The sequence below is a fragment of the Podarcis liolepis genome (genome assembly GCF_965112155.1).
Source record: "Podarcis liolepis genome assembly, chromosome: 8".
Classification (NCBI taxonomy): Eukaryota; Metazoa; Chordata; class Lepidosauria; order Squamata; family Lacertidae; genus Podarcis; species Podarcis liolepis.
The window spans coordinates 515,366-541,819 of NC_139560.1; the positions used below are offsets into that span (position 1 = coordinate 515,366).

General features: G+C 55.4%; 1 protein-coding gene across 19 annotated transcripts; it reads left to right on the forward strand.

Annotated features, from left to right (window-relative positions):
• Positions 1–25,436, forward strand: GRINA (glutamate ionotropic receptor NMDA type subunit associated protein 1). 19 transcript variants are annotated; one of them, XR_014529083.1, is made up of 10 exons: positions 15,239–16,006; positions 16,454–16,515; positions 16,611–16,805; positions 20,054–20,403; positions 20,646–20,705; positions 20,855–20,967; positions 22,486–22,686; positions 22,901–23,029; positions 23,566–23,709; positions 24,245–25,436. XR_014529083.1 is itself a non-coding variant. In XM_083516862.1 (9 exons), the coding sequence occupies exons 3-9, from the start codon at positions 20,082–20,084 to the stop codon at positions 24,392–24,394; spliced, it is 1,119 nt and encodes a 372-aa protein (XP_083372988.1). In that variant the 5' UTR covers positions 16,453–16,515; positions 16,611–16,805; positions 20,054–20,081; the 3' UTR covers positions 24,395–25,436. The 19 variants fall into 19 exon arrangements, 9 of the variants coding, with proteins under 9 accessions (XP_083372990.1, XP_083372987.1, XP_083372986.1 ...); XR_014529085.1 differs by having other exon boundaries at positions 16,614–16,805; XR_014529087.1 differs by having other exon boundaries at positions 15,239–15,981; positions 16,454–16,519.
• The last annotated feature ends 1,018 nt before the right edge of the window (positions 25,437–26,454 follow it).

Here is a 26,454-nt window from a genome sequence, read left to right on the forward strand (position 1 = left end):
AAAGCCCCCCCGCCCCCTCCCGCCATCCCTCGACGCCGAGCTGCGCCAGGCGAGCCGCGGAGCTGCGCCCGAGCCCGTCAGGTGAGCCCGGCGGCGTCGGGGCGGGAGGGGGGGTCCCAGCAGCGCTTCGGCGGGGGCTGCGCGGCCCTAGCGGGATCCTAAGCCCCGGGTGGGGGGGGGGAGTGGTGATGCTACGGATGCAAACTGCCGCCGGGGGAGGGATGCCTTGATGCGCCACACGAGCGGGGGCCCCGTCGCGTCCCCTGGTCGCCCCCCCCTTCCTGCAATGGGGTCCTGGTCGCGGTGTTTCGTCGGGCGGGGGCCGTCGAGCTGCCCCGCGGCGTCCGGGGCTGGAAGGCGAGGCCGGAGCCGAGCCTCCTTCGGGGGGGCTCAGCCCCTCTGGCTCTCCCCGGAGGCCTGCAATGCGGTGGGGCGGGAGGGGGGTCCGGGCCGGGCATGGCACCCCCCCCTTCCCGGCTTGGGCTCCGTCGAAGGAGGGATGGAGCCGGGGAGAAAGGAGGAAGGGGCGACGGAGATTTTACCCCCCCCCCATTAAAACCAATTCCAGCCTCACCTGCCTTTCCAGGAGCCCCCTAAGGTAGCCCAGATCAGGCGGGGCGGAAAAACCCAGCGCGGCCTGAGCAGCATCGGAGCAGAGGCAGCGCCCCCCCCCCAAAGAAAAAAACACGGGATTAAATCGTCAATGAAACCTGGCCCAGATGAAATGCAGGCGGGCAAGGCAGGGTGGCTGCTTTCAGTATTGAAGACTTTCTGGCATAGGAGCCAACTCCTGGGGCCCGAGGTCCCTTGCCCCCCCCCATAAAATATTTGAGAAGCTTCCCCCCAGTTGATGGGCATTGGCAGGCAAATGGTGTGCATGAACCGTACTGCGTGATCGATTGTTTGGGACTGGGCTTACCTGCCCTCCCAGGTATTTTATTCTCAAGTTGGCACCCCTGCTCCCTGGCTTTTCATTTTCCTTTCGTTTTTTCCGAGGGGAATGATTTGTACATTTCCTTGATATCTTTGGGAGGAGGCCTTTTTAGAAGGCGGGGGGAGGCAAGGAGGGTCCTGGCACCAGGTGGGTGTTGAGGGAATAAAGCCCAGGCTGTGGGTGTGGGAGGAAGAAGCCAGGAGGAAAAAGAAGTCGGGTGGTTCCTGTTGTTGGTTCCTACCTCTATATCCTTGATTTGTCCCTCTGGGCAGCTGGCAGCTTTGAAGAAGGCAGGACACAGGCGGGCAAGAGAGTCTGATTCAGACGGGGTGGTGAATCCCCCCCCCACTGGCTGACCCCCTCCTGTGGTTTTGCAGCTGGCTTGGCCTTGCAGGAGTCACACTCAGCCTTGCTGTGAGAGAGGAGAGTTGGCTGGCTTGGGGCCTTCAGGTGTGCCAGACCACAACTCCCATTTGCCCCAGGGAACTTGGCCTCAGGGGGGAGGGCAGGTGTCATTCACCACATCTGCTGCAGAGTACCAGTGTGCAAGGATGCGGGTGGCGCTGTGGGTTAAACCACAGAGCCTAAGACTTGCCGATCAGGTGGTCGGCGGTTCAAATCCCTGCAACGGGGTGAGCTCCCATTGCTCTGTCCCTGCTCCTGCCAACCTAGCAGTTCGAAAGCACGTCAAAGTGCAAGTAGATAAATAGGTACCGCTCTGGCGGGAAGGTAAACGGCGTTTCCGTGCGCTGCTCTGGTTCGCCAGAGGCAGCTTAGTCCTGCTGGCCACATGACCCGGAAGCTGGACGCCGGCTCCCTTGGCCAGTAAAGCGAGATGAGCGCCACAACCCCAGAGTCGGCCACAACTGGACCTAACGGTCAGGGGTCCCTTTACCTTTACCAGTGTGCTACAATCATGGTGGGTGACTGGACACAGCCCAGTTCCTCCTTGGTGCAGGGTGCTGAGGTCCCAGGAGTGGGCAGGCAGGATCAGAGCCCCTGTGCTCAGTGCCTGGGCCTTGGCGCATGTCCTCCCTGTAGCTGGGGGCGCCAGATGTGTGTCCCAAATGCAGCAGCTGCCTCTGGTCAGCGCTGGCTGGGTGGGAGCAAAGGGTCTTGGCTTGCCACGTGGGCTAGTGGGGACGTGGCGCAGAACCAGAATGCGCCCCACAGTTCAGCAGTGAGCTGGGGGCTGCAAAATGCTTTGGCCCCTCCAGTCTCCTTTGCAGCCGACTGAAATCAGCTCCATCCCAGGGCCCAGATGACTTGGGTCGGTGTGGTGGTGGCCCCCGGGGGCCCTGATGGGGCAGGGAGGACTGTTGCTGCACCAGAAGGTTGTCTTGCTCAGTGTTGGGGAAGAGGAGGCTGCTGCCCCCTCCCAGCTCCCGGGCTTCCCCTAGGAGGAGGCAGGGGCTCCCGTGGTGCGGCTGGGGGGTGGCAGAGCAGCCCACCCAGGACTGGGGTCCCTAATGGAAGCTGAGTGTGGCACTAAGTCTGCCTTTCAAAGAGCTGGAAGGGACCCCAAGTTTCACCCAGAGCAGCTAAAGGGCCTTGGCAAGTTTTAGGGGGTCCGCCTGTGTTTCTGAAGCTTGGCAGGGGGTTGGACTCGATGGCCCTTGGGGTCTCTTCCAACTCTGTGATTCTATGAAGCTGGGAGGGAGGTTTCAGACTATGCTGAACTCTTCAAGTGTCCAAGGCGCACCGTGCAAGACAGAGATGGAGGGTTGGAACTTCTGCATTGGACCATTTTCTGTCTGCCTTGCACCACCCAGGTGTGCAAAGGATGAGCGGAGGGGAAGAATCTCCTTGCCAGGTAGAGCAACCATTTCAGCAATGAGAGTGCAGGATCCGACCCTTGGCTCAGACTTCTCAAGAAATGAGACAAGGGGCAGCCTTTTGCTCCAGATTTCGCTGCATTTCTGGAGTCTCTGTAAAAAAAAAGGGGGGGGCTGACCAGGATGGTGAGATAGAAGGGCGATGGGAGGCAGCACTGGGATCCAGATGGGTAGAGAGTGGAGAGTGTCTGGTGGAAGGAGGGATTGGGGCCTTGTGTGGGGGACAAAGAGAAAGCAGCTTAATCTTGTGGAGAAAGAGGTGCCTTGGGGCCTGTTTGTTTAATGGCCCCTTGGAGCCATTGGGAGCTTTTAACACTTGGACGCTGCTTTGCACGTGTGCTTGATTTTTAAAAAGAAAGAAAGCAGAATATGAACAGAGCACATTCCTTGCCAGCGCGATGCTCTCCGCCACAGATCAAGCGAGGGGCTGCTGCTCTCCAGATGGCAGAAGAGAATTCTGGGATGTTCTCCTGTGACGACACTGAACATGCTGCTCGCTCGAGGGGGGGGGTATCTTCTTGTGCATGGATCACTCTGTGAGGGAAGAGCGCAGTCACACGCTCCGTGTGCTAAATGGGGCTGCTTTTCATGTACGGCGTCAATGCACAACCCCGCAAAATGCGTAGAGAGAGGCACATTGCCATATATTATAGCACACATAAAACGTTCCATCTCGGGGAAGTGAGGGCCGGAGAATCTATTGTGTTGGATGTGGAGGTGCTTCTAAGGCAGGCATCCCAACCTTCGGCCCTCCAGATGTTTTGGACTACAATTCCCATCATCCCTGACCACTGGTCCTGGTAGCTGGGGATCGTGGGAGTTGTAGGCCAAAACATCTGGAGGGCTGCCCAGCCTGTCTTCTGGTTTGGTTTCTTTCTAGGTGATTAGGCTGGATTTGGGGTTTAGGGGCTGGTCGGTGCCCTGAAGTCTCTTGCCTGGTTCCCACAATGCCGGACGTCACGTAACACATTTCCGGCGTCTGTCATCTTGGTCTCCAAGCCCAGTTTCCAGAGTGCAAGACACTGAGAGCTGTGAAGTGAAATCATAGCTAGATGCACTCGGGAGAAGGGTTCTCCAGAACCCTGCACTTGAAGGGGGGCTTCTGGGGCCACAGAAAGGGGGTCTCCCCCCCGCCACTGGTATGACTTGAGCCTTCAGCCACTGTGTGAGGCTGGTCCCTCTGCCCAGGGCATGGGAGGAGGTGCAGAGTGGGGCTGTGGGGCCCTTGGAGCTTCCTGTCTTGCTGGCTGGCCCTTCCTGCGGAAGAGCTGCTTTGGCCTTGGGCCCTCTGTGGCTCTGAGCTTGCGGGCTTGTGTCGTGCGTTGCCAGGCCTCTCTCCCAGACTGGCCCTGAGTCTCCCCCCGGCCAGGCTGCTGCTTTCTCCAGCTGCACCCCAAGAATTGGTCTTCCACTGCCAGTCTCTTCAGGGGCCCTTTCATCCCTGTCCATAATGGAAAGCAGCTGGGGCTTGGAGAGAAAGGCTGCCCTCCGCAGGCCCAGCAGAGGAGACGGCCTGCTCTAGCCCCTGGCAGGGATGCCAGGCAGGACCCAAGAGCCATTGCGGGGGCGCTGGGCGGCAGTGGGACCCGGGAACTTCGCCCCTAGAGCTTCCCTTGGCGCCTTTATCCGCCTTTGCGGAAAGGACCTCCGCCCCCAGAATCACCCCCCTGCCGCAAGCCTCGTTTTTAAAAAGAGGGGGCAGCTGATGTTGCTCTTGCTGTTTGCGGGTGGGGAGGGGGCGCTTGGGGTTTCTGTGGTTTTGGTGATGTGGAAAGATCCGAGGTCCCTGGTCTTGGCTGCCCTCCGCTCCTGGTGGCTGATTCGGCCGGGGGCATCTCGGTGCCCTCTCCCCGTGGTGGGTGGGCCGAGTGAAGGGATTAGGGTCGCGAGGCCAGAAATAGGCCCGGCCGGGAATTAGGGCGCCTTAAGCTCAAAGCGGATTACGAGCTGGGGGGAGGGGACGCCGTAACCCCCCCACCCTCTGCTGGCGCTGCCACCCGTAGGGGTCTCTGTGTGCCTTGCGTGGACACGGAGCCTGGTGACGCAGTGACGGCGACGGCGGGGGCAGGTGCAGCCTTGGGCTGCTGGGATGTTGCTGGGATGCCTGGCCCTTGGGAGGGGCGCCTCTCCCTCCACAGCCTCCCTGGAGGGGGGTCTTTGGCCGGCCTCCTTTCAGGCAACCCCCACCCTGTTGCTTCCGCTCTGCTGCCCTGTTTGGGCTTGGTGTCTCTGCTGGAGGGGCTTCTTGGCTGGCTGGCACTGCAAGTGGCACCAGCAAGGGCTCCTTCCTCCCCCCCTCTCCCCCCCCCCGCAGTTCCCAGTCTGCCATCATCCATTCTCAGTGAGCCTGGAGCAGCACCCTCTCTGGGCATGGGGAAAGGAAACCCCTTTGGGTGCCCAGGGGGCTGCTTTGGGGTCCCTCTTGGGCCAGGGAGCAGGGGCATAATTCTTGGCCAGCTGCAGCCCCCCCAGCCTCCCCCCTCCCCCAGTGCAGCCAGCCAACCTGGACCATCCTGGCCTTGTTTCAGCTCCCTGGGAAAGCGCTGTAGCCCAAGTTTCCTTTTCTACAAACAGCTGCCTGGTCCCCTCCTAGTTGCTGACAGAAGTCGGCAAGTGCTAGGAATGGGCACTAAGGAGGGGGGCCCGAGGGGGGGGCAGTGTGATCAAAATGCTGCCTTCCTCCCTTCCATCTTGCAGCTCCTGGCTAAGTGGCACAACCAAGTTGTGCCCGTAGCTGTGGGCTGCAAAAGTGGAATAACATGGCCCCCCTGCTTGGTCTGAAGGGAGGAGGGAGCAACACTCCCCCCCCCCCAGTTTGCTAGGGTGTTATCATGGGCTGCTGCCACTATCTGGGGTCCTTGAGCAAGAGATTCCCTGCAGAATTCCTCCTTGGCTTACCTGTTTGCCCTTCCTGATTATCTGGGTCTTTGCCTTGCATCCCATGTCTTGTTTCTGGGAAGGTCTCTCCCCCTCTCATTTCCTTAAATCCATGCTCAAGGTCCCGCTTCCCTGCCAAGGCTCAGGCGGCTTCCTTCAGCTGCCCAATCATTGCTGCTCCATTGCCAGCTGCGAGGAGGAGGAGGAGGAGGAGCAGTGCTGCAGTGGCCTTTTCCTACTGCGGGGAGTGCTGGGCTCGGCCTGCTACCTTCTGTTCACACAAGCAGGCAAGCTGCGTCTGCTGCGGGGGGGGGGGGCGCTTTGCACCTCAGCACACGTTCACCAGAACCCCGGTGGGGGTTCATTTTACAACCCTCTTTTAATTTTTAAAATAAAGCTTTTAATCATAATTAACGTTCCCCCCGCCTTTTTTTAATGAAAGAGAGGTGTAACACTGTTGAATCAAAAGAACAAAAATGGAATTATAGGAGGTGCCCCCCCCCCCCGCAAATGCTGCAATGGGCCTGCGCTGAGACAGAAGGCGCTGCTAAGGGACTTGGGGACTTGCCTGGCTTTTTTCTGGCCCACGTAGGACCAGTCTGGATAGTTGATCTTGGTGAAGACTTGACGTTTTCATCCCCCAAAAAAGTTTTTGATTTGAGTTTCCATTGAAATAAGGCTGTATTTTAATGTTTTAATGTTGTATTTTAATCTTGTTTTTAAGTTGTATTTCAATCAATTTGTTTTTATATTGGGTGTTAGCCGCCCTGAGCCTGGTCTTGGCTGGGGAGAGCGGGGTATAAATAAAATGTATTATTATTATTATTATTATTATTATTATTATTATTATTAAGGACATCTGCCCTGGCAGATCTGTGGTCCTCATCTGTTCTTCCGACAAGTTTCTGTCATCTGGGAAAGTCCAAAATGGGGAAAGCACAAGTTTAGCATGACAGTGTTAAGTGGATATCCCGTAAAAAGTGAGCAAACAGCGTCACACTCAATGCTGGTTGTGACAGAGCCCTGAAAGGGTCACATGGTGGATGCAATTCGCCCTTTCATAACAGCTGTCTTGGTCTTGCAAAACAAAAGTCAAGGCCCAAGAGACAATCTGGCCCCTGTCAGTCTATCCAGGGAAACAGCCTTCTCCGCTAATCTGAATAACTTCAATTACTCAAGCACTTGATATTTACTGTTTGGGGCCAGTAAACCATTTCATCCGCTTGTTCTTGTTGCGTATACAGTAGTTCAGATTGTTCTCATCAAAGGCAGAAGAGCGCTGCCTCCTCAAAGGACACACAACCCGGACTGTGCGACACACACCCCTTCTCCTCTTGGCACACTGTGTGCTCTCAGCCAGGCCTGGCCGTGTTTGCACATTGGAAGGAGCCAGGATGGGTGCCACAGCTGTGTCCACTTGGGAGCAAGCAGGGGGGGGTCCTTTCTGCCCGGCCACTCTTCCCTAGATGTGAGGGGAAGAAGCAAAGCACAAGACCACAATTTATTTAATTTATATGCCACTTTCCCTTGCCCCTTTTATTTTCACAACAACCCTGTGAGGTAGACTAGGCTGAGAGACTAGGCTGACTCACGTTCACCCAGTCCGCTTCGTGGCGATTTGAACCTTGATCTCCCCAGTTCTTGCCTGTGACACTTCTGTAAAACAACTCCTGCTATTGCACCACTACTTGGAGAACTGACTGTCACTCCCTGGGACACCCAAATCGGGGAGCCCGGCCGGCTTCTCCCTAACAAGCCAGGGCTTACAGGGCAGCAACAAGACACTGTCTGAGGCCAGCAACGCTGGGTTCAGATGTCACAGGAAGCCAAGGTTCATTGCACTTTCTGGCTTGTTGCTCAGAAGCAGGAGGGCCGCAGCAGGTGCCCCCGTGTGCTCCTCTTTCCTGGTAAGGTGGCAACCCTGGCAGTTTTCTCATTTGCTGGAAGAAGAGGCTGAACCCACACACTCTGCTTGCAAATTGTGCACCTTGAATCCGCGGTGTCCTTGGGATTATTTGAAGTCCTCCCTTTCTCTGCAGACAGAGCAAAAACCAGAGCAAGCTTTGGGTCCTGATCCTGGCCATCGTTACCTAGAGGGAAGTCCTGTTGACTGCAGGAGGACTTTGCTCCAGGGAGGTGGACTTGAGGCGGAGCTCAGGGCCTGTTTCCGGGAATGGCAGATTGAGCAGCGGCTTAAAGCAGGCTCTAGACCAGTGGTGGCCAAACTTGGCCCTCCAGCTGTTTTGGGACTTCTGCTCCCATCATCCCTAGCTAACAGGACCAGTGGTCAGGGATGATGGGAATTGTAGTCCCAAAACAGCTGGAGGGCCAAGTTTGGCCACCACTGCTCTAGACCAGCGGTTCTCCACCTGTGGGTCCCCAGATGTTGTTGGACTACAACTTCCATCATCCCTGAGCTCTGGCCTTGCTAGCTAGGGGTGATGGGAGTTGTAGTCCAACAACATCTGGGGACCCACAGGTTGAGAAAGGCTGCTCTATGTGCTGGTTGGGCTGCCAGGATCCTGCAGGAGCATCTGCAAGTGGCTATTTGGGCAAGGCGTTGAGGCCCCAGCACAAAGAGGGTGCCCCCCCTTACTGCTGGTAAGGGATGGATTCCTGCTGCTGCTTTGGCAAGAGGGTCACCCCCCCTCCATTGCATCTTGAGGGGAGTAGACGCTGGATCCCCTGAGGAGATGGAGGTGCTGACAGCAGCAAGCCCTTCATGGCAGCAGGAGGAGAGCAGCTTCCCTGGAGAGAAGGAGGCTTGGCCGGGCTCAGCTGGGATTCTGCAGAGGGCTGTTGTGGCTGTCATTGGACACCCCCCCCCAGGGGAAAGGGAGAGGCACATGTTGTTGATCCAGGCTGGCTGGTGAAGAAGAGAAGGGCTCATGTGAGCAGCTGGGCTGAAGCACAGGGCTCCACCTTGGGCCGCGTGTGGCAGAGGCTGGTGTGGCCTCTGAGGCTGGTGGTGGGCTCAGCTTGGAGGTCCAGGGCAGGCTCCTGCTGGTCCCCAGAAGTAAGAGCTTCCTGGCAGGGATGTGGGAAGATGCTCCCCCTTTCAAAGTTACAAGTGGGGAAACAGGAGTGTTTTTGCAGCTTCTGCCCCCGCAGGAATGTCCGGCCTGCTACACACGGGGCTGGTGGTGTTGCTTGCCCTTTGAGAGTGTGTGGCGCAGCACATTTGCCAGCTGGGCAGGACAGGCAAGTCCTGGAGGAATCGAGGGAGGGAAGGGGGCAGGTGCCAGCCCAGTGGTGGGTCAAGTGGGAGGGGGAAGGGAGGGAAAGAGGGGTCTAGCTCTGGGAATTGGAGGGGGGGGGATTCCCAGCCACCCTTTGCTCCTTGTTTCCCGCAGGTAGACAGGCTTCCCTCTGGCTCTGCCTTGAGCTCTCCCCAAGGGGTGGGGTGGGAACTGGGTGCAGATGGGGGCTCTTCTTCCCCAGGAGGATCACGCTGGCAGCTAAGGGGGCAGCTGTCGTGCTCCTCATGTGTCACAAGGAGCCAGCCAGGCATTGAGGCTGCCAGAGGACAGCGGTCAGATTATTAACTGGAGCTGATGGGGCTGTCACTTGTGAGCCAGTGTGGTGTAGTGGTTAAGAGTGGTAGTCTCGTAATCTGGGGAACCAGGTTCGCTTCCCTGCTCCTCCACCTGCAGCTGCTGGGTGACCTTGGGCCAGTCACACTTCTCTGAAAGTCTCTCAGCCCCACTCACCTCACAGAGTGTTTGTTGTGGGGAAGGAAGGGAAAGGAGATTGTGAGCCGCTTTGAGACTCCTGAAGGGGAGTGATAAAGCGGGATATCAAATCCAAACTCTTTTACTTGCCAGCATAAAACTAATGTGGAGCAGCTTCTGGTGCATTTGCAGGCTCAGGTTGGGGGGGTGGTTTTGGCCCATGAAGCCGCCTGCAGCTTGAGATCAGGAGGACCCCTTGCACCACCCTGGTCCCACCCCCGTCTTTAAAGTATTCATCAGAAGGTCCTCTCCAGGCTCTTCCTACTCCCAGTCAACATCCCTTCAGAAGTGAGGAGTTCAGTGCTTGAAAATAGTGGTCCCTTGGTTCAGATATCTTAGTACGTGGGGCGGAATAGGGGTGCCTTGGAAGGGAAGGGCCCTAATATGGCCTTGGGGTGCTCTTCCCACTGTGGCTCAGCTGGTGCCCAGACTCTGGACCTGAGGCACAAGGCTAACATGTTTTTTGTCCTCTTGTGAGCGTTTAATTAGGTCACTCCGTGATCTTTTGCTCCTGGGCTGCTCTCTTCCAGCTGCGTTTCATGGCTTGCCTGCCTGCTTTTGCTGCTGCTTTTGTTGACTGACTGCTTCGCTGGTTCACACATAGTGCCAAGCCACGGCTTGGCAGACCAAGAACCTGCCACTGCAAGTTGCTTCTTTCCCCCAAGTTTGTTCTGTTTACAGCTGCTCTTGCTCCGTGTCAAGGAAGAGTCTTGGGCTTGCACATGACATCAAGCCACAGTTGACAGAAACCATGGTTGTGAGCCGACAACAAACCATGGTTAAGCCACAGGGCAGGGTTTGGGTGACCAAGCAAACCATAGGTGAAATGAACCATGGCTTGGCGTCATCTGCAAACAAGGCTTGTTTTGAATCTGTCATGGTTCGTCACCTTGAAAATTCCTTAAGAGCTGGAAGATGGGGTGTGCATTTTAGCATACATTTAGGACCATCCTCAACCTGACCGGGGGCGGGGGGGGGAATCTTCATGCTAGACTGTGTGGCACTCAGGCAGCCGCCAAGACACGGTGGAGTCCTTGTTTTCTTCCCTTACATAGGGACCCGGAAGTATCTGATGAAAGATTGCATTAGGTTCCAGTTAAACAGCTCAGATTTCCTCCAACGCCCTGCCTTAGCCAGAGCTGAGTAGCACACCTGGTGCGGGGAGAGGCAGGAGGACGTTTGACCAGCAGGATTAGGCCAGCCTTGCCTGGTGGCCTTGAGCCGTTCCAGTGTCCCTCCTGGGTGTCACTGCCCCCCCTGGGCCCTGGCATCCCTGTGGGCAAAAGGCCGACTCAGAGCTGAACAGAAAGCAGCCCTGCCCTTTGAACTGGGCACCTGGCCCTGGACTGAATCCAGGCTGCTCCCAGTCCCATTCCCTCCGTCTCTGATCCAAGGTAGACGAGATGTTAGCTGCCTGGCATCTGAGTTTGGCAAGTCAGAATGGGGCATAGCAAACGGGCTGGGGGCATTTAACCCTCCCTTCTGTGTCCCTGGCTGGAAATCACCCAAGGGAATTGTTCCTTCTGGTGGGGGGGGGGTCCTAGTGGCCTCGATCCTGATTCTTTCTCTCCTGCTCCACATTATTTTAAACACCAAAACAAAGCTTGCTCCTTGAATGCCAGCCCCAGCCTGGCTATCTATGTGTGCGGAGGAGCTGATCTTTCTGCCATGACTCTGATGCTCTTATGAGTCACCTGCTGCTCTGGAGTAACTAAAACTATTAGTACTAATCGGTCGTTCAGTTCCCTCTCCCTCTCCCTCCCTCCCTTCCATTTGGCACCATGAAGAGTTTTCTGGTGGCAGCGTCAGGGAAGGAGGGGCTGGTCACTTCTGTCTCTTCCACCCCTTAGGGGGCTGCCCTGTTGCACTTCCTATGGGAGCCCATCTCTAGGGAGAGACAATGGCCTTATGGGGAAGAGGGGACGGCCGAGTGACCTGGCAGCCTTGCGCAGGCAGGCTTGCAACAGTCCAGAGGGGCCCAGAATGACAGCTTGAAGGGGGGGGCATGGCTGCTGGATGCAGAGGACTGTCCAGACTTTATCTATCTCTCAAGGAGGAGATGAGGAACTGCCCAGGGGATCTGTTTGGGGTACTGTGGAGGCATGAGGATAGGTCCTTCGGGATCCCTGGATTGCCCCCTGGCCAAGCTCATTTTGGGAAAGCCGACAGGACTTGAATTCAGAAAGTACACTGGGAAGAGTTTAGAACAGGGGTCGGCAACCTAAGGCCCATGGGCCACAAGCGGCCCACGGGGGTCGTTTAACCGGCTCCCTGGCCAAGCCACCCGTGCGGCGCTAAACCGGTGCAGCACGGCATGGGGACTCACTTCTGCAGGGCCGGAAATCGTGTCTGTGCAGACGCAGATGCCGGAAATTGCGGGTGCAAGCGCAGTCTGGCCCACAGAGGGATCTCCGCTGGAGTGAACCGGCCCAGGTGAGGTAAACCTTTCTGACCCCTGGTTTAGAAGAAAAGGGGCAAGAGGGAGGAGCACCTGATAGGCTTCAGCCCCTTCTCTGCCCAACTGGGTGTTGGGGACATTTGACTTTTAGCTGCTACCCTCTGAAACGGGATGTGTGCCTTGGTGGAAGAGGAGGAGAGGGCCTCTCGTGGGTCAGAAGGGGGTCAGGGAGCAGGAAGAAATGGACAGGCCTCCCAATAGGGAGTTGTAGCAAGTGGAGTCTCCCAAGGATCAGTCTTGGGACCTCTGATTTTTCACTGTTCATGGACAGTTAGCGGGGAGCAGTGGGGTTCCCAGGTTTGCAGATTGTTCAGGGTTGCTAGAACAAAAAGAGATTGTGGAGAACTTCAAAAGGAACCCTCTTTCCAAATGCAGTTCAGTGTCAGCAAGTGTGAACTGATGCACATCAGGGCAAAAAATAAATCTGAATTCCACATAAATGTCCCTGGGGTCTGAACTGGCAGGGATCGTTGAAACTGCAAGGAAAACTGCCAATAGTGTAATGCCGATATACAAATTTATGGTGCAACAGCATATGGAATACTTTGCAGAGTTTGGGTTGCCTCCCGTCCAAAGGGATATCGCAGAGTCGGAAAAGGTTCTGGAAAGTCCAATAAAAGGGGATGGAGTCCCATGGAGAAAAGCTGCAGCACTGGGAACTTTTCAGTTTAAAGAAAAGTGACATGATAGAAGTTTGTAATACTATGCATGGCTTGCGGAAAGTGGGTAGAGAAATGTTCTTTCCCTCTCTCACCTAATACCAGAATTCAAGGACGTCCAATGAAACTGATTGTTGGAAAATTGAGGACCAATACAATGAAGTCCTTCTTCATGCAGAGCACAGTTAAATGATGGCACTTGATCAGTGTTAGAAACTCAGATATATAAGCTAGGTGCCAAAATGGTTCTTTAAACCAAGGTTAGAGTCGCCAAAACAGAATTTTGCCATTTGGGGGCAAGACTAAAGTCTTATTTTTCAGCGGATGGACTGACTGTGATTGATTCTCCGTTAAACATCTGGCTGGTTCCAGTGACAACCCGGAACTCGGTTAAGAACTTTGAGAACTTAAAGAAGAAACGTCACTTGGCCCAGGGACAGTCAAGTTATACACCGGCCTATTCCTACCTCTTTTTCTTAATGGTGACAAGGACCATTCATAACATAAGAATATTATTGGTGGGGTAATTGAAGACAAATGACAATAATTAGCTATAACTTTGTTCACTGCTCCTGCTCAGGCTGCACAGAAAAAGCATTTTGATTCCTGAAATTCAGTTCAATTCAATTCAATAGACTTTATTTGCGTAGCCGACAGGCCATAGCATCGAAGGACAAACATCGACAAGAATACATTACAAATATAGATACCATAAAATCTTGTGACCTATTAAAACCTTAGGTAAAAACTGGATTCCACCTAAACATTAGGAAGAACTTCCTGACAGTAAGAGCTGTTCGGCAGTGGAATTTGCTGCCCAGGAGTGTGGTGGAGTCTCCTACTTTGGAGGTCTTTAAGCAGAGGCTTGACAACCATATGTCAGGAGTGCTCTGATGGGGTTTCCTGCTTGGCAGGGGGTTGGACTCGATGGCCCTTGTGGTCTCTTCCAACTCTATGATTCTATGATTCTATTCTATGGATTATCATTCATCAATGACCCTCTATCCCTTGGGCGGCGGCCTTTTCTCTGGTAGATTGTTCCAGGTCGGTTAAGTAAATAGACCAGCCAAATTGCAAGATTATAAATATTAAATATAACCTCGGCGGGATAGTCAGGACAGGGAGAAAGATAATAATAACCAGATGCAGATAAATTAATAATCTCAGTACTTAAAACTTGGCAGAGGTAATAAAATAATAATAATAAAACATAATGATGATAATAATAAGATCCTAGGCGAGGAATCCGGGTGATGACACTGATGTCATTCAGATAGCAGCTCTCAGTCTCATTGCTCCATCGATAAATTTGGCAACTTTCTCTTGTCGAGCTGTTCTGGTCGGCTAGGAGTGAGAACAATTTGGCTTCACAAGAGCGGCTCAGGATGGCAGATAGGAGCGGCGTGATGGTCTCGTCCCTGAGATCTTTATATAGGGAGCAAGACGAGAGAACGTGTGACACAGTCTCCACGCAGCCAGCTCCACAGGGGCAGAGCCGGTTCTCGAATGAACTTTTTTGATATCTACCTTCAAGAACAGCTGAGGGTAACATATTTAGTCTGGCCAGTGTAAAGGCCCGTCTGAGTTTTGGAATGGTTAAGGTAGACAAGTAAGGTGCCCGAAAATCAAAGTGGGAGGGGGGCAGATATTCCTGAAATTCATTCTGATTCTGCAGATAAAATATAATGGATAGAATTCTACAGGATAGAGTATTAGTCGAGATCCAAGGATCCCCAGGCACGCGCCTCCAGATGGTGGAGATGTCAGGTGCCACAACTCAAAAGGAAAAATGTGGAGGGAAGAGGGAAGCAGGGAAACTCAGGACACTTCCTTCTTCCTGCTAGAATGTTCTTAAGGCCTTGGCGATTCCCAAGAAAAACCAATGACCCTCCTTTGCTGGAAATGGCTAATGCGACCGTGGAATGTGGGGTCATTGTCTTCTGGGGCCAGGCTGGGCTCTGGAGGGTCACAGGGCTGCAGCTGACAGCATTGCTGAATTGAATTTGACAGGAGCCTCTTTGTGGGCAAAGAGGAGCCCTGTCCTACGGGGGGGGGGGGGCAGCAGCAGGAACTGGAGGGGCAGCTGCTCACTATCTGCTGCCGCCGCAGCTGCTGCTGCTATTCCTCCAACGTAGACAAGGACATGGTCCTAACAAACTTGGCACATGTGCAAACAAAGTAAAATCTGGTCACATTTAACCTCAAAAGAAGAAACCAAAATGAGGAAATCAGTTGCAACGAGTTCTTCTTCTTCCTGCTGCCAATTATAGTAGAGTGCCTGCAAGTTCTTCCAGTCCTATGGCTGTTCTCCTCTGGTCGGCCACTGCAGGCCGGGAACAGGAAGTGTGCCGGACTTCCCTTGCTTCCTTGCTCAGCCTCCCCCAACCTGCTCCCCTCCAGATGTGGGGCTGCAATTCCTCTCAACCCCCCCCCCAGCATGGCTGAAGGGAGTTGGGAGTCCAGCTTCGCCTGAGTGGCCAAAGTGCTCCAGGTAATACGCTTCCTCTCCAGCCTCTCCAAATGGTTCAGCGACTGCGGGCGCTTCCAGAGACAGGAGGTGTGTGAAGGCAAGGCAGTGTAGCCAGAGATGTTGCTGGCCAGCCGGGTGTAGGCAAGAGATGCTGAGGTTCAGCTGTACTGGGATGGGGCGTCCTCTGAGGAGCAACTGGGCGCCCCATGAGGTGCCTGAAGAATATGCTTGAATTGCCCATGACAAGAATATGCTTGAATTGCCCATTGCCTACCTTGTCCAGCCTCCTGTTCTCACACTGGCCAAACAGATGCCTGTGGGAAACACACAGGTCAGCTTCGAACACAAGCCCCCTCCCCTCTTGCGGCTTCCAGGAATGGCTATTTGGAAGCATCTGCTGTTCCCAACGGTGGAGACAGAGCAGAGCTGTCCTGGCTAGTAGTCACTGATGGCCTCCTCTGCCCAATCCTCTTTGGAAGCCGTCTCACTTGGTGGCATCCCTGCCTCCTGGGGGAGGGAGTTCCGCAGGTGAACTCTGCACTGTATGAAGAAGGACTTTCTTTGGTCTGTGCAGAATCTTCCCAGATGCCGCGGCTAGTTCAGGACACAGACCCTGACTTGAGGAGCCCAGAAGAGTTTCCTGCAGCCGTCTTGCGCTGATGACTTCAACACACCACCCTGTTGTGATGAGCTTCACATCCTCCCCTTTGCCTGCCCTTCCTGTGCTCCTTGAGAGAGTGCCCCCAAGGAGGCAGGGCGGGGGCAGGTGGGGGTCCGGAGCCTGCAAGAGCGCTTTGGCCCCCAGCCACCAGGAAGGAAGGCTGCTGAGAACAAAGAGGGGTGGCTGTTGGTGGCTGCTATGGCAACAGAGGCAGGAAGAGAACCCGGCCTCCTTGGCAGCAGTTGGGGGCTGCTCCTGCTGGCTGCCGGGAGGGGGTGGCTGCCTTGGGCCTGGCCTGCTGGGCACGCTCTGCATCTGCCAGGCGGGCAGCAGGAGGGCCTGGCTGCCGGAGCATTGTAGGCAAAGCTGCTGCTGGGTGGGGTGAGAAGGGCCTTTGTGGGGGTGGGCCAACATGGCAGAAGAGCCCCTCCCTCCAGTTGCCTTCTGCTTGGTGGTTAAGAGCATGGGCACAGAGCCCAAAGACCCTCTTGGCCCCTGGTTGCAAACGCCCAGCTGTGGAGGTGGGCAGGGCAAGGGGGTCTTGGGTGCCCCTCTCGGCCCAGAGGGAGGCAGGCTGGTTACGCTGCCAAGGGTTTGTGTGTGTGCCCAGAGGGTCTCTGGTGTGGAGACCCACCCCCTCGCGTGCTTGGCCAGGAGAAGGCTGCTCCCCAGGGAGCAGAGCAGGGCCAGCGCCTTCTCCTCCTGCCGCTTGGCATCTTGAGAGCCTCCCGGAGGGCGGGTGTGGGGCTGGAGCCAGGGGCGCAGGGGCTGGCCTGGGGGGTCACTTTAGAGTTCACCTCTTCCCTTGGTGTCCTGCTTGTCTTCCAGGGAGCTCAAAGCAGCCTGCATGGTCTCCCCTCCCCACGTTCCCCTCTCAGCAACCCTGCAAGGTAGGTGAGCATGAGCTGGGCCTTGCCAGCCCTGCTCCTGCGCTCTGGCCGGGAGCCAGTTGCTTCACTTCAATGGGTTCTTCTCTGCTTTTCAGCAGACTCTGAGGGCTGCCTTGGGAGACCAGCCCCTCCCCGGAGACCCTCTTCCTCCTCCCCTGGCAAGGAGATCTGGGAGCAGAGCAGCAGCAGCAGGAGGAGGACCCCCGGCTCCTGCCAGGCCAGGCCTTGTTTGAACCGCCGCTTGCTTGTAACTTTGGAGACCAAACCCCAGAGGGCGGATGAAGACCCAAGTGTGGGTCACGCCGGCACCCGTTTTATTCTTGTCTTGGGGGAGGGCTGGTTAAAAAGAGGACAGCGGAGAAGTGGGTGGGAGCCAGCTGTGAACTGGGGTGCAGTTCTGCTGCTCATGGCTTTTCAGTCTTCCTCCCGCGGGGGCGGGGGGGGGTGTGTGGGTGTCCCCTCCAGGGATGTTCTGCCCTGGATGCTGGGGGGGGGCTGTGTGTTTTTGTGGCTGCTGCACAGTTGCCAGTGCCTGACACTCCAACCCCTATACCACACCGGCTCGACTTTGGAATGGGGCAAACCTTCCCACGCTTTTATAGAGGACATCTGAAGGCACCACTGCACAGGGAAGTCTTAAATGTTTGAGGTTTTTATTGTGCATTTAATATTTTGTTGGGAGCCGCCCAGGGTGGCAGGGGCAACCCAGTCAGATGTGTGGCATAGAAAGGACAAAATTCTCCTCATTATGATTACTCTCTTACTTCCAACTGGGAAATGGGATTGCCTCCAGCTGCCTCCTGACCTGCTTTTTTCTTCCTGATACTTCCACTTCCTTAATTATCCCTGGAGTGTGGAGCGCCTGTGCTTCTCCCTCCCAGCTGAGGGGGGGGGCTGGAAGGGCTCCTTCATGTTTGGCCCTTTCCCCAAAGGGGTCTCTTGGACGCGGCCTCTTCTCTCCCTCGGACTTCACATTCCTGCAGCTCCCCGTAGAAGTTGCTTCCTCATCCGCCAGTGATTCCCATTCAATTTGTGAACAGTTCTTACCTGAAGCCCATTCTCCAAATGGCCAGCTGTTTACAGCAAAGTTCGGGAATTGCTTTTCTTCTACATATTGAAACGTGTCCCCTCTTCCCCCGGCACTTTACAGCGCGCACACCCACCCACACCCCTCGAATAATCTATTTAAAAAGGAACATATGAAAAAGTTAGGACAGCGGATAGAAAGTTAGCAGGGAGGCGTGTAATGAAATCAAAACTGCCAAAACTACTTCCTGACAGTAAGAGCTGTTTGACAGTGGAATTTGCTGCCCAGGAGTGTGGTGGAGTCTCGTTCTTTGGAGGTCTTTAAGCAGAGGCTTGACAACCATATGTCAGGAGTGCTCTGGTGGTGTTTCCTGCTTGGTAGGGGGTTGGACTCGATGGCCCTTGTGGTCTCTTCCAACTCTATGATTCTAGGATTCTAGGCCAAAGGACTGTTTGAGTAAAATGGTCTAATGGATGACTCAACGTCCCTGAGGGGAAGGCTCAGCAGATTTCTTGGGGCAGGCAGTTCCACAGGTGCCGTGCTGAAAACGCCACTGTGCGCCTTCTCGGCCAGAGCATCTTGGGTGGGCATGTGGTGGCGAAGGTGCCAGTCGTATCTCGGTTGCATCACTGCAGGCTCCCTTGGGAGGAGACTCTGGACGCTTCAGGCAGCGCAGAATTCTGCCCCCAGGATGTTGGCCTGAGCTGGGTCTGGGGAGCTGGCGACTTCCTTGCTGCTCTGTCCCCAACCGTGCCAGATTCGCCTTTGGCAGGGGTGGTGGGCAGGCTTTGGCGCCGCCTCCTTCTGGCCTGCCCAGTTGACAAGCTGCTCCCTGCTCCTTCGGGGGCTTTTCCAAGGGTGCTGAGGCTGCTTTTGGTGGTGGTTTTGCTGCTCCCGCTGCTGGGTTGCTCCCCTTCTCTCCCTGGTCTCTGTAAGTGCTTTTTCATTGTTCCTTGTGGTGCTTTGCTGGCTATTTGTTAGCCATCCTGGGGAGAAGAGAGTTTGAAATAGAAACCAATCAGATCTGAGCAGACAGGATCTTGTGGGAGAGACGGTCAGTTATGTCCCCTGGTTCTGTGCAGCCAGCACTTTGAACTGGGCCCAGAAATGAACCGGATGTCAGCGAAGCCGATACTTGGCGAGGAAAGCGCTGCATGCTCTAAAAATCCGTATGACTTTGGAAGAGCCGGGAAAATGTAGGTTTGATGCCGGGGGTGGGGCCTTGAGGTCCCTGAGCATCTTGGACATTTCTGGCCCTTCCGTATCCCTGTTCCAAGTGCTGGTGCTGAGTGCCAGGTGATCAGAACATCCGCCTCCACACCCCCCAACCCACATGCTCAGATCAGTGCTGGAGGCCTTGCTTGTTGCCCCACAATGATGTGCATCAGAGACAGGGCCTTCTGCGCAGTGGCCTCTCGCTTAAGATGTTCAGTTTCCCCCTTCAGTTGCCGTGTTTTAGGTGGGATTGAAACCCCGCCGGTGCTGAGTGGCTTTTAACGGTTGCACTTGATGAACGATGTCATTCTGGAAATGTTTCTTATAGGGCTGGATTGTATTTCACTGGATTGATGGGCTGGTGGGGTTTTGTATTTTACAGCTGTAGTTAACTGGTATTATTTCCCTGGGAAGGTGGTGGAGTCTCTTTCCTGGGAGGTTTTGAGCAGAGGCTGGATGGCCCCCTGCCAAGGGTCCTTTAGCTGAGATTCCTGCACGGCAGGGGGTTGGATTAGATGACCCTGGGGGGTCCCATGCAGCTCTACATTTAAATGAATCTGTGATAGAGACAAAGCTTTCTTCACCTCCTTGAGAAGCCTTGATCCAGAGAGGCAGCTTTTCCGTTCATACACTGGTACCTCTGGATGCGAACGGGATCCGTTCCGGAGCCCCGTTTGCATCCAGAAGCGAACGCAACCTGTGTCCGCACGTCTGCGGGTCACGATTCACCGCTTCAGCGCATGGCATCATTTTGACCGTCTGCACATGCACGAGCAGTGAAACCTGGAAGGAACGTACTCCATTATTTCCGGGTCGCCGCAGTGCGCAACCCAAAAATACTTATCCCGAAGCTACTTCAACCCAAGGGATGACTGCAAGTAGCGATAGCAGCCGTCCGTAGGCTTGAGAAAGGACGGGGGGTGTCTGGTCAAAGGTCAAAGTCCTGAGCAGGATTTTCTGGCCAGGGGCTGCGTCTTGGAAGGGGGTGGGCTCTGCTCAGAACCTTGTTCCTCCCCCGGCTTTCATTTCCCCAGGTCTTTTCCGCCCTCTCCATTCTGCCCTCTGCCCTCTCACACCTGTCCTTGTAAAGAAATCGCACCAAATTATGTGAAAAACGGGCTCTTAGATTGTGGGAATATATGTGAGCGTACTGTTTGGTTTGCACAGGGTGAGACTTCTGGGCAGAAGGGGAGGGCGTTCCCCCGCTGAACCTGGGGTGGGCTGCTTGTGGCTGGGGAGGGTGGTCTCCCTCTGCACTGCTTGAAGTTGCCAATCCTCTCTCTCTCCCCTCTGCAGCCGCGAAGTGGTGGGAGACCCGGCCGAGATGTCGCATGAGAAGAGCTTCCTGGTGTCTGGAGACCCCTTCCCTGGGCAGCAGCCGCCGGCCCCACCTGGCTATGCCCAGCAGCCCTACCCAGTGGCTCCCTACCCGCAGCCCCAGCCGGTGGCATATGGCCAGCCTGGATACCCGCAGGGCGCCTACCCGGTTGCGGCACCCTACCCACAAGCGGCTCCCTACCCTCAAGCACCCTACCCTCAGGCACCCTACCCCCAGGCGCCCTACCCGCAAGGGCCCTACCCGCAGGGGCCCTACCCACAGGGGCCCTACGCCCAGCCGCATCCGGGAGTCGCCGTGGACCCAGACTGTAAGTAGGCTGCTTTCCTGCCCTGCTGCAATGGTTGGGGGCAGGAAGGGGGGCTGTGGGGTCTCTCTTGGTGTGGCAGAAGAGCTGCTCCTGTGAGACCACCTTGCAGGCGGGGAGGACTCTTCCGCCTTGTGGCTGCTTCCGTGGGGAGCAGGGCTGCCCCCGAGGAGCCTGGGGGGCGCTGCTCTGTGCCCCCTCCTCAGTCTCCTCTCCTCTTCTCTTGCTGCACTTGTGCCCCCCAGCTGGAGCGAGGCGCCCTGTTTATGTGGTATGGAGAGGAGGCACCGCAGACTCTAGGATTGGTGAGCGCCCTCATCACCCCTGCCACGGGCTGGGTGAGGGGGCAGCAGGAAGAGGAGGAGGAGCTGCTGCTGCTCCCTCTGGAATCTGTAGGGAGAGCCGCCGGGTGGGGAGCCCCTGCCTGACTGGCTGCGCTGCTTCTCGTCCCCAGCGCCCGTGCACAGCAACTACCATGAGGATGGGCCGCCCTCCTACTATGACAACCCGGATTTCCCCCCCACCAACTGGGAGGACAAGACCATCCGCCAGGCCTTCATTCGCAAGGTGAGTCGGGCTGTGGGTGTGCAGGGGCTGTGGGGCGCCTGCCCTTCTCCCTCCTTCTGCCTCTGGCCCTGGCAGTGGGGTGCAGTCAGTCTGGTGTAGTAGTTAAGAGCGGTAGTCTCGTAATCTGGTGAACCGGGTTCGCTTCCCCGCTCCTCCACCTGCAGCTGCTGGGTGACCTTGGGCCAGTCACACTTCTCTGAAGTCTCTCAGCCCCACTCACCTCACAGAGGGTTTCTGGTGGGGGAGGAAGGGAAAGGAGAATGTGAGCCGCTTTGAGACTCCTGAAGGGGAGTGATAAAGCGGGATATCAAAAAAGATTCTCACAGGGCGGAGCTGATGGTGTTGCCAGCCTTCATTTGAGACACAAGTTCTAAAACTAATACCAAAAATGGAAAACGAGCCAGGTCCCAACCAAAGAAGAACGGCAACTTAAGTTGACAGAATATGCACAACTTGCAGACTTAACATATAGAATAAGAGAAGAACATACATTTAAAGAAGATTGGGAAACGTTTGTTGAATATAGGGGAACTAATTGTGTACAGCTGAAAACACCAGCAGCATTAAGATAAATTCAACAGGGTAAACAAGTTTTGATGGATGCCATAATAAGGGAGTACTGAATGGTGTAGTTTTTGTAAAATATGCAGGGATTTATGGTATGCAAGATGAACCGTGGAAACAGAAGAAGGGAAGTCATTGATATCTTCAGGGTGTAAAATTAGTATTTTAAGTTGTAAAACAGAAAATTTAATTAAAAAATTATACACACACACACACACATGCGGCCTAGGACCCATGTACCTACAGGACCGCCTCTCCTGGTGTGTCCGCGGAGGACCTTAAGGTCCACAAATGACAACACTTAGGAGGTTCCAAGTCGCAAGTTGGTTAGATTGGTCTCAACCAGGGCCAGGGCCTTTTTAGTACTGGCCCTGACATGGTGGAACGCTCTGTCTCAAGAGACCAGGGCCCTGCGGGACTTGACATCTTTCCGCAGGGCCTGCAAGACAGAGCTGTTCCACCTGGCCTTTGGTTTGGACTCAGTCTGACCCTTATGTTTCCCTCCCCTTACGGTCTTGATCTATGGGTTACTATTAAAATGAGGCTGCATTTTAAATTGTATTTTAACCTGTATTTTAAATTGGTTCCCCCCCCATTATGTTTTTATTGTAATTTTACTGGTGTGTGCCACCCTGAGCCTGGCTCTGGCTGGGGAGGGCAGGGTAAAAATTTAAATTTATTATTATTATTTATCTATCTAATACCAGAAATCAGTATCAATAACAGCAAAATTAACATCTCCAATATTCAATCTCGACACCAGCAGAAGCCCCTGAGCAGTGACCGCAGGTGCTCCATGCAGTCCAGCTGCCTGCCTCCCGCAAGGGGCAGGAGGCACTGAAGCAGCTGCTGCCAGGGGGGGCACTCACCATGTTTGGGGCTTGAGCGCTGCCTGCTCTGCCCCCCTGAGTGGCTCTGGCTGGCGTGACGGAGGCTGCCTTTGTCCCCCTGCAGGTGTTCCTGGTGCTGACCATCCAGCTGTCGGTGACCTTTGCCTTTGTGGCCATCTTCACCTTCGTGAAGGGCGTGAAGGGCTTCGTCCGGAGGAATGTCTGGACCTACTACGTCTCCTACGTCTTCTTCTTCATCTCCCTCATCGTCCTCAGCTGCTGTGGGGAGTTCCGGCGCAAGCACCCCTGGAACCTCGTGGCCATGGTAAGCGGGCAGCGGGGGCGTGGCCTGGGGGGGCGGCAGCTGCTGCCACTGATTGAATTCTGAGTTTAAAAAGTCTCAGAAACCTGCCGTGGCCTAGCTAGGCAGGCAGGCAGCAGAGATGGCTGCCCCTGGACTCAGATATGGGGGGATGTGGGGCCTGGACTGAGGCTCACTGCTGAAGGCACCTGCCTCTCCTCCTCCTCCTCCTCCTCAGTCCATCCTGACCCTGAGCCTCTCCTACATGGTGGGCATGATTGCCAGCTTCTACGACACGGACGCCGTCATCATGGCCGTGGGCATCACAACCGTCGTCTGCTTCACTGTCGTCATCTTCTCCCTGCAGGTTGGTGTGTCTGCTCTGCCCCCCTTCCCTTGGGGGGGGGGGGATGACAACAAGAGGCACTGTTTCTCCCAGTGTGAGTGACTGGGTTGCCCAGAAGAGCACCTTGGGCTGTTGGGTTGGCATCCGGGGGGCTGTGAAGCCAAAGAGGCCTTTGCTCTTCTGGATTGTGGGTGGGTGGGGATGGCAGAATTGGCACCCAAGAGATTTCAGGCAGCGACGGCTGCACAGGGACTCCTTTCCTGGGGCTCTGCTTTGCTCCCTACATCTTTTGATCCAATGGCTGCTTGATGCAGAATAAGACCCTGCAAAGCAGGCTGAAGTGCCACAGGTCAGGCAGCTGGTCTCTGGCGGAGTGTGCTGGTTCCCCTGCTTGCCACCCTTGCCCAGGCTGCCAGGGCACCATGTCCTGCACTGGCCCCTTGAGACAAACGGGCCCGTGAAGAGATGGCGTTGGGGGCCCTGGCATGTGGGGCAGGGGGCCTGGGCTGTGGGGTGCTGCCTGACCTCTGTCCTGGGGCTCCTCTCCTCGTCTGCAGACCAAGTACGACTTCACCTCGTGCCGAGGGGTGCTGATCGTCTGCCTGGTGGTCCTGTTCATCTTCGCCATCCTTTGCATCTTCATCCGGAACCGCATCCTGCAGATTGTCTATGCCTCCCTGGGCGCCCTCCTCTTCACCTGCGTGAGTCTCCCCGTGGGCCCCGAGATCCACTGGCCGGGCAGAAGGGCGCTGAGAATTAAGGGGAAGGAAGGTGCCTCTGAGCCCCTCCCTGTTCAGCCCAGGGATCAAAAGCCAATCTCTGTGCAAGGCCTTCTGTACAAAAGACATTTAGAGGAGAGCTTGTTAGCTGTTGCAGTTGTCAGGTAACAGGTAGTCGGAGCCTGTTGTTGATCTGCTGCTGGCCACCCACCCAGAGATCTGCCAGCAGATCCTGATCTCCCCAGCCCTAAGTTAGAGTCCCTGCGGACCCCTCCCTCTCCACCCCCCCTTCACCCCCCTGTGCTGGTGGAAAGAGCACCTGCCCGGCCCCCTCCTTCCTTCTTAGGATGCTGAGGGTCTGAAGGCAGCTGAGACACCACCCCAGACCCAGCAGTGGAGCGGGTTCCAGAGGAAGCAAGCTGGGGGGCCTGGGGTGCGGGTGGGGCGTGGTGGGGCGCAGCCCCTTTGGCTCTCCCGGGGGTTCTTGTGACCCACGTGCCCTGCTTTCTCCTTGCAGTTCCTGGCCATGGACACCCAGATGATCATAGGGAACAAGCAGCTGGCCATCAGCCCGGAGGAGTACATCTTTGCGGCCCTCAACCTTTACACGGACATTATCAACATCTTCCTCTACATCCTGGCCATCATTGGGCGCGCCAAGGAGTAGGCCGCCCTCTGACCCCTTCCAAGCCCTGTCTTTTGTTGTGGTTCTCCTCCTTTTTATTCCCACCCCGTGGGGTCTCCCCCGCCCCGGTTTTTGTTGTGTTCCTGCCCGTCCCTTGAGTTTGAGTTCTTTGCCTCTTCCCCCTCCCTGTCTTGTGCTTTTCTGGGGAAGGATACCTGAAAAGAAGGGGGAGTCCAAGGTAGCCAACGGGCCCCCCCTCTCGACCGGGGAGGCAGCGCTCACCTCCAGCCTGCCGTGCGCTGGTGTCAGTTTTTGGAAAGGAAAGGAAGGGCTCCTTTGCCCTGCGTCTCCCTTGGGCTGTGCAGAGTTCGGAAGAGGATGTAAATATACTGTGCTTGTCTCTTTTGTATTTTGGTCTAGAAATGCTAATTTAATTTTGAGGAATGTCCTTGTCTTGGGCGTGCCACTCACAGCCGCTTCTTCCCGTGGGTACAGGGCTTTTCTGGGGCTCTGGACACACGCAAACTGCCCCCTGCCTCTTGGCTGGCAGCGAGGTTCCCCACCCCCCCTTGCCACCTTCCACCCCCACCCCTGAATGATACTGATACGGGTGCCGCTTCCTGTCCTGCCCAGGCTGGCTTCCCACGTTGCTGGGCTCTCCTGCTCCAGCCACTGTGGGGGCTGAGTGCCTGGATGAGGCCCATGTCCTGTTTTTACAAATATCGTCCAGAAAAGTAGGGGTGGTTTCTCCCCTCTAGCTTGGGGGGCAGAGACTGCTCAGCTGCTTTTTCTCAGGCTCCCCTTGGGGCGTGCGGGGAAGACGCCTTCCTTGCTCCCGGCCCTCAACACTTTGCTTTTCTACAGAGCTGTGAAGTCTCCTGACCCTTTTTGTCTGGGGACCCTGTACCCCCTCCTTCCTTCCTTCTCCCCTTCTTCTCCCCCCTCCCTGCCCCCCGCAATCTGGCTGGCTTTAGGGGGGCCCTGCACTACTGCATGCTGAGCAGCCACTACCGTGCCCCCGGGGCCAGCCTCTGCACTAAACTGTCAAAATAGGATGTCCTAATAAAAGTGAGAATGTACCAGATATCGATAGTCCTCGGTTCTGTCTTTGGGGCTGGAGGGGAAAGGTTCTTTTCAGTGCTGGGGGGGGGGGGGAATGCTGCAGGGCCAACCATCCCTGCAAGGAGGCTGCAAGGCAGGACGCAAAGACCAGGAGCCTCCAGAGTCCTGGGCCTGGATAGGGACTAAATCTCTGGGGCAGACCCTCTGCTGTATATTGAGGGGCTGCAATGAGCCCAGGAATGCACACATCCTGCAGCTGTTGGCATGTTGACAGGCACCGGCGGCTGCTTAGGGAAGCCAGCTCAGAGTAACTTGATTTGCCCGAGGTGTAATGTGGCGCATCCAGGTTAATACAGCAAGTTTCGAAGCTGCAGCTCCGTAAAACAGCTGTGCTATTGCAGTCACAAAGGACCTCAACTCCAGCGCTCCTTGGAGGACGCAGTGGCAGTTCAAGTTTAGGCCCCTGCAAAGAGGGCTGCCTTTCTCAAGGGCTCTGTCCCCCCTTCCCCATCTCAGCTTGGAATGCTTGCGCTGCCCCCTCCCTGCCCACTTCCTTGTGTGGTTTATCACTGGCACCATCGGAGAAGCAGCGAAGACTGTCATCCTCAAACACCAGCAAAAGATTTCTCGGGAGCTGGACATACAGACCTATAGTTTTACTTCAGTTTTTAACCCCTGGTCTAGTATTGGCTAAACAGATTTTTAAGAACATATATATTCAGGGCAATTAGGCAGGATTTATGAAAAACCACAGGTTTAACATCAAATATCCAGAAACCTTTCAAAAACAATTCTCTAAAGTTAGAAGCCAGAAAGCATTTGATAGCATGGAACAGACATACTTATTTCGAGTACTGCAAAATCTAGAACTAGTGTCAAATCTGATTACATTTGAAGGGAGGAAATGGCCATTTAACAATTAACTTGGGCGCAGGCGATATAGCATTGGTATTTTAAAAAATCCAAGTGGTTGACACAAATAAGGAACTTTGAAATTATCCAAGATTGCAAAGAGTTAATCATACACTACCATTCTAAAT

What these genes read in the sequence shown, in the direction of transcription:
- GRINA (XM_083516867.1), top strand. Translation starts at nt 18,650, where the DNA reads ATGAACCGGATGTCAGCGAAGCCGATACTTGGCGAGGAAAGCGCTGCA. An exon ending in TTTGGAAGAGCCGGGAAAAT is followed by an intron (nt 18,739 to 20,053) that starts GTAGGTTTGATG and finishes TCCCCTCTGCAG; the next exon opens with CCGCGAAGTGGTGGGAGACC. An exon ending in GCGCCCTCCTCTTCACCTGC is followed by an intron (nt 23,710 to 24,244) that starts GTGAGTCTCCCC and finishes TTCTCCTTGCAG; the next exon opens with TTCCTGGCCATGGACACCCA.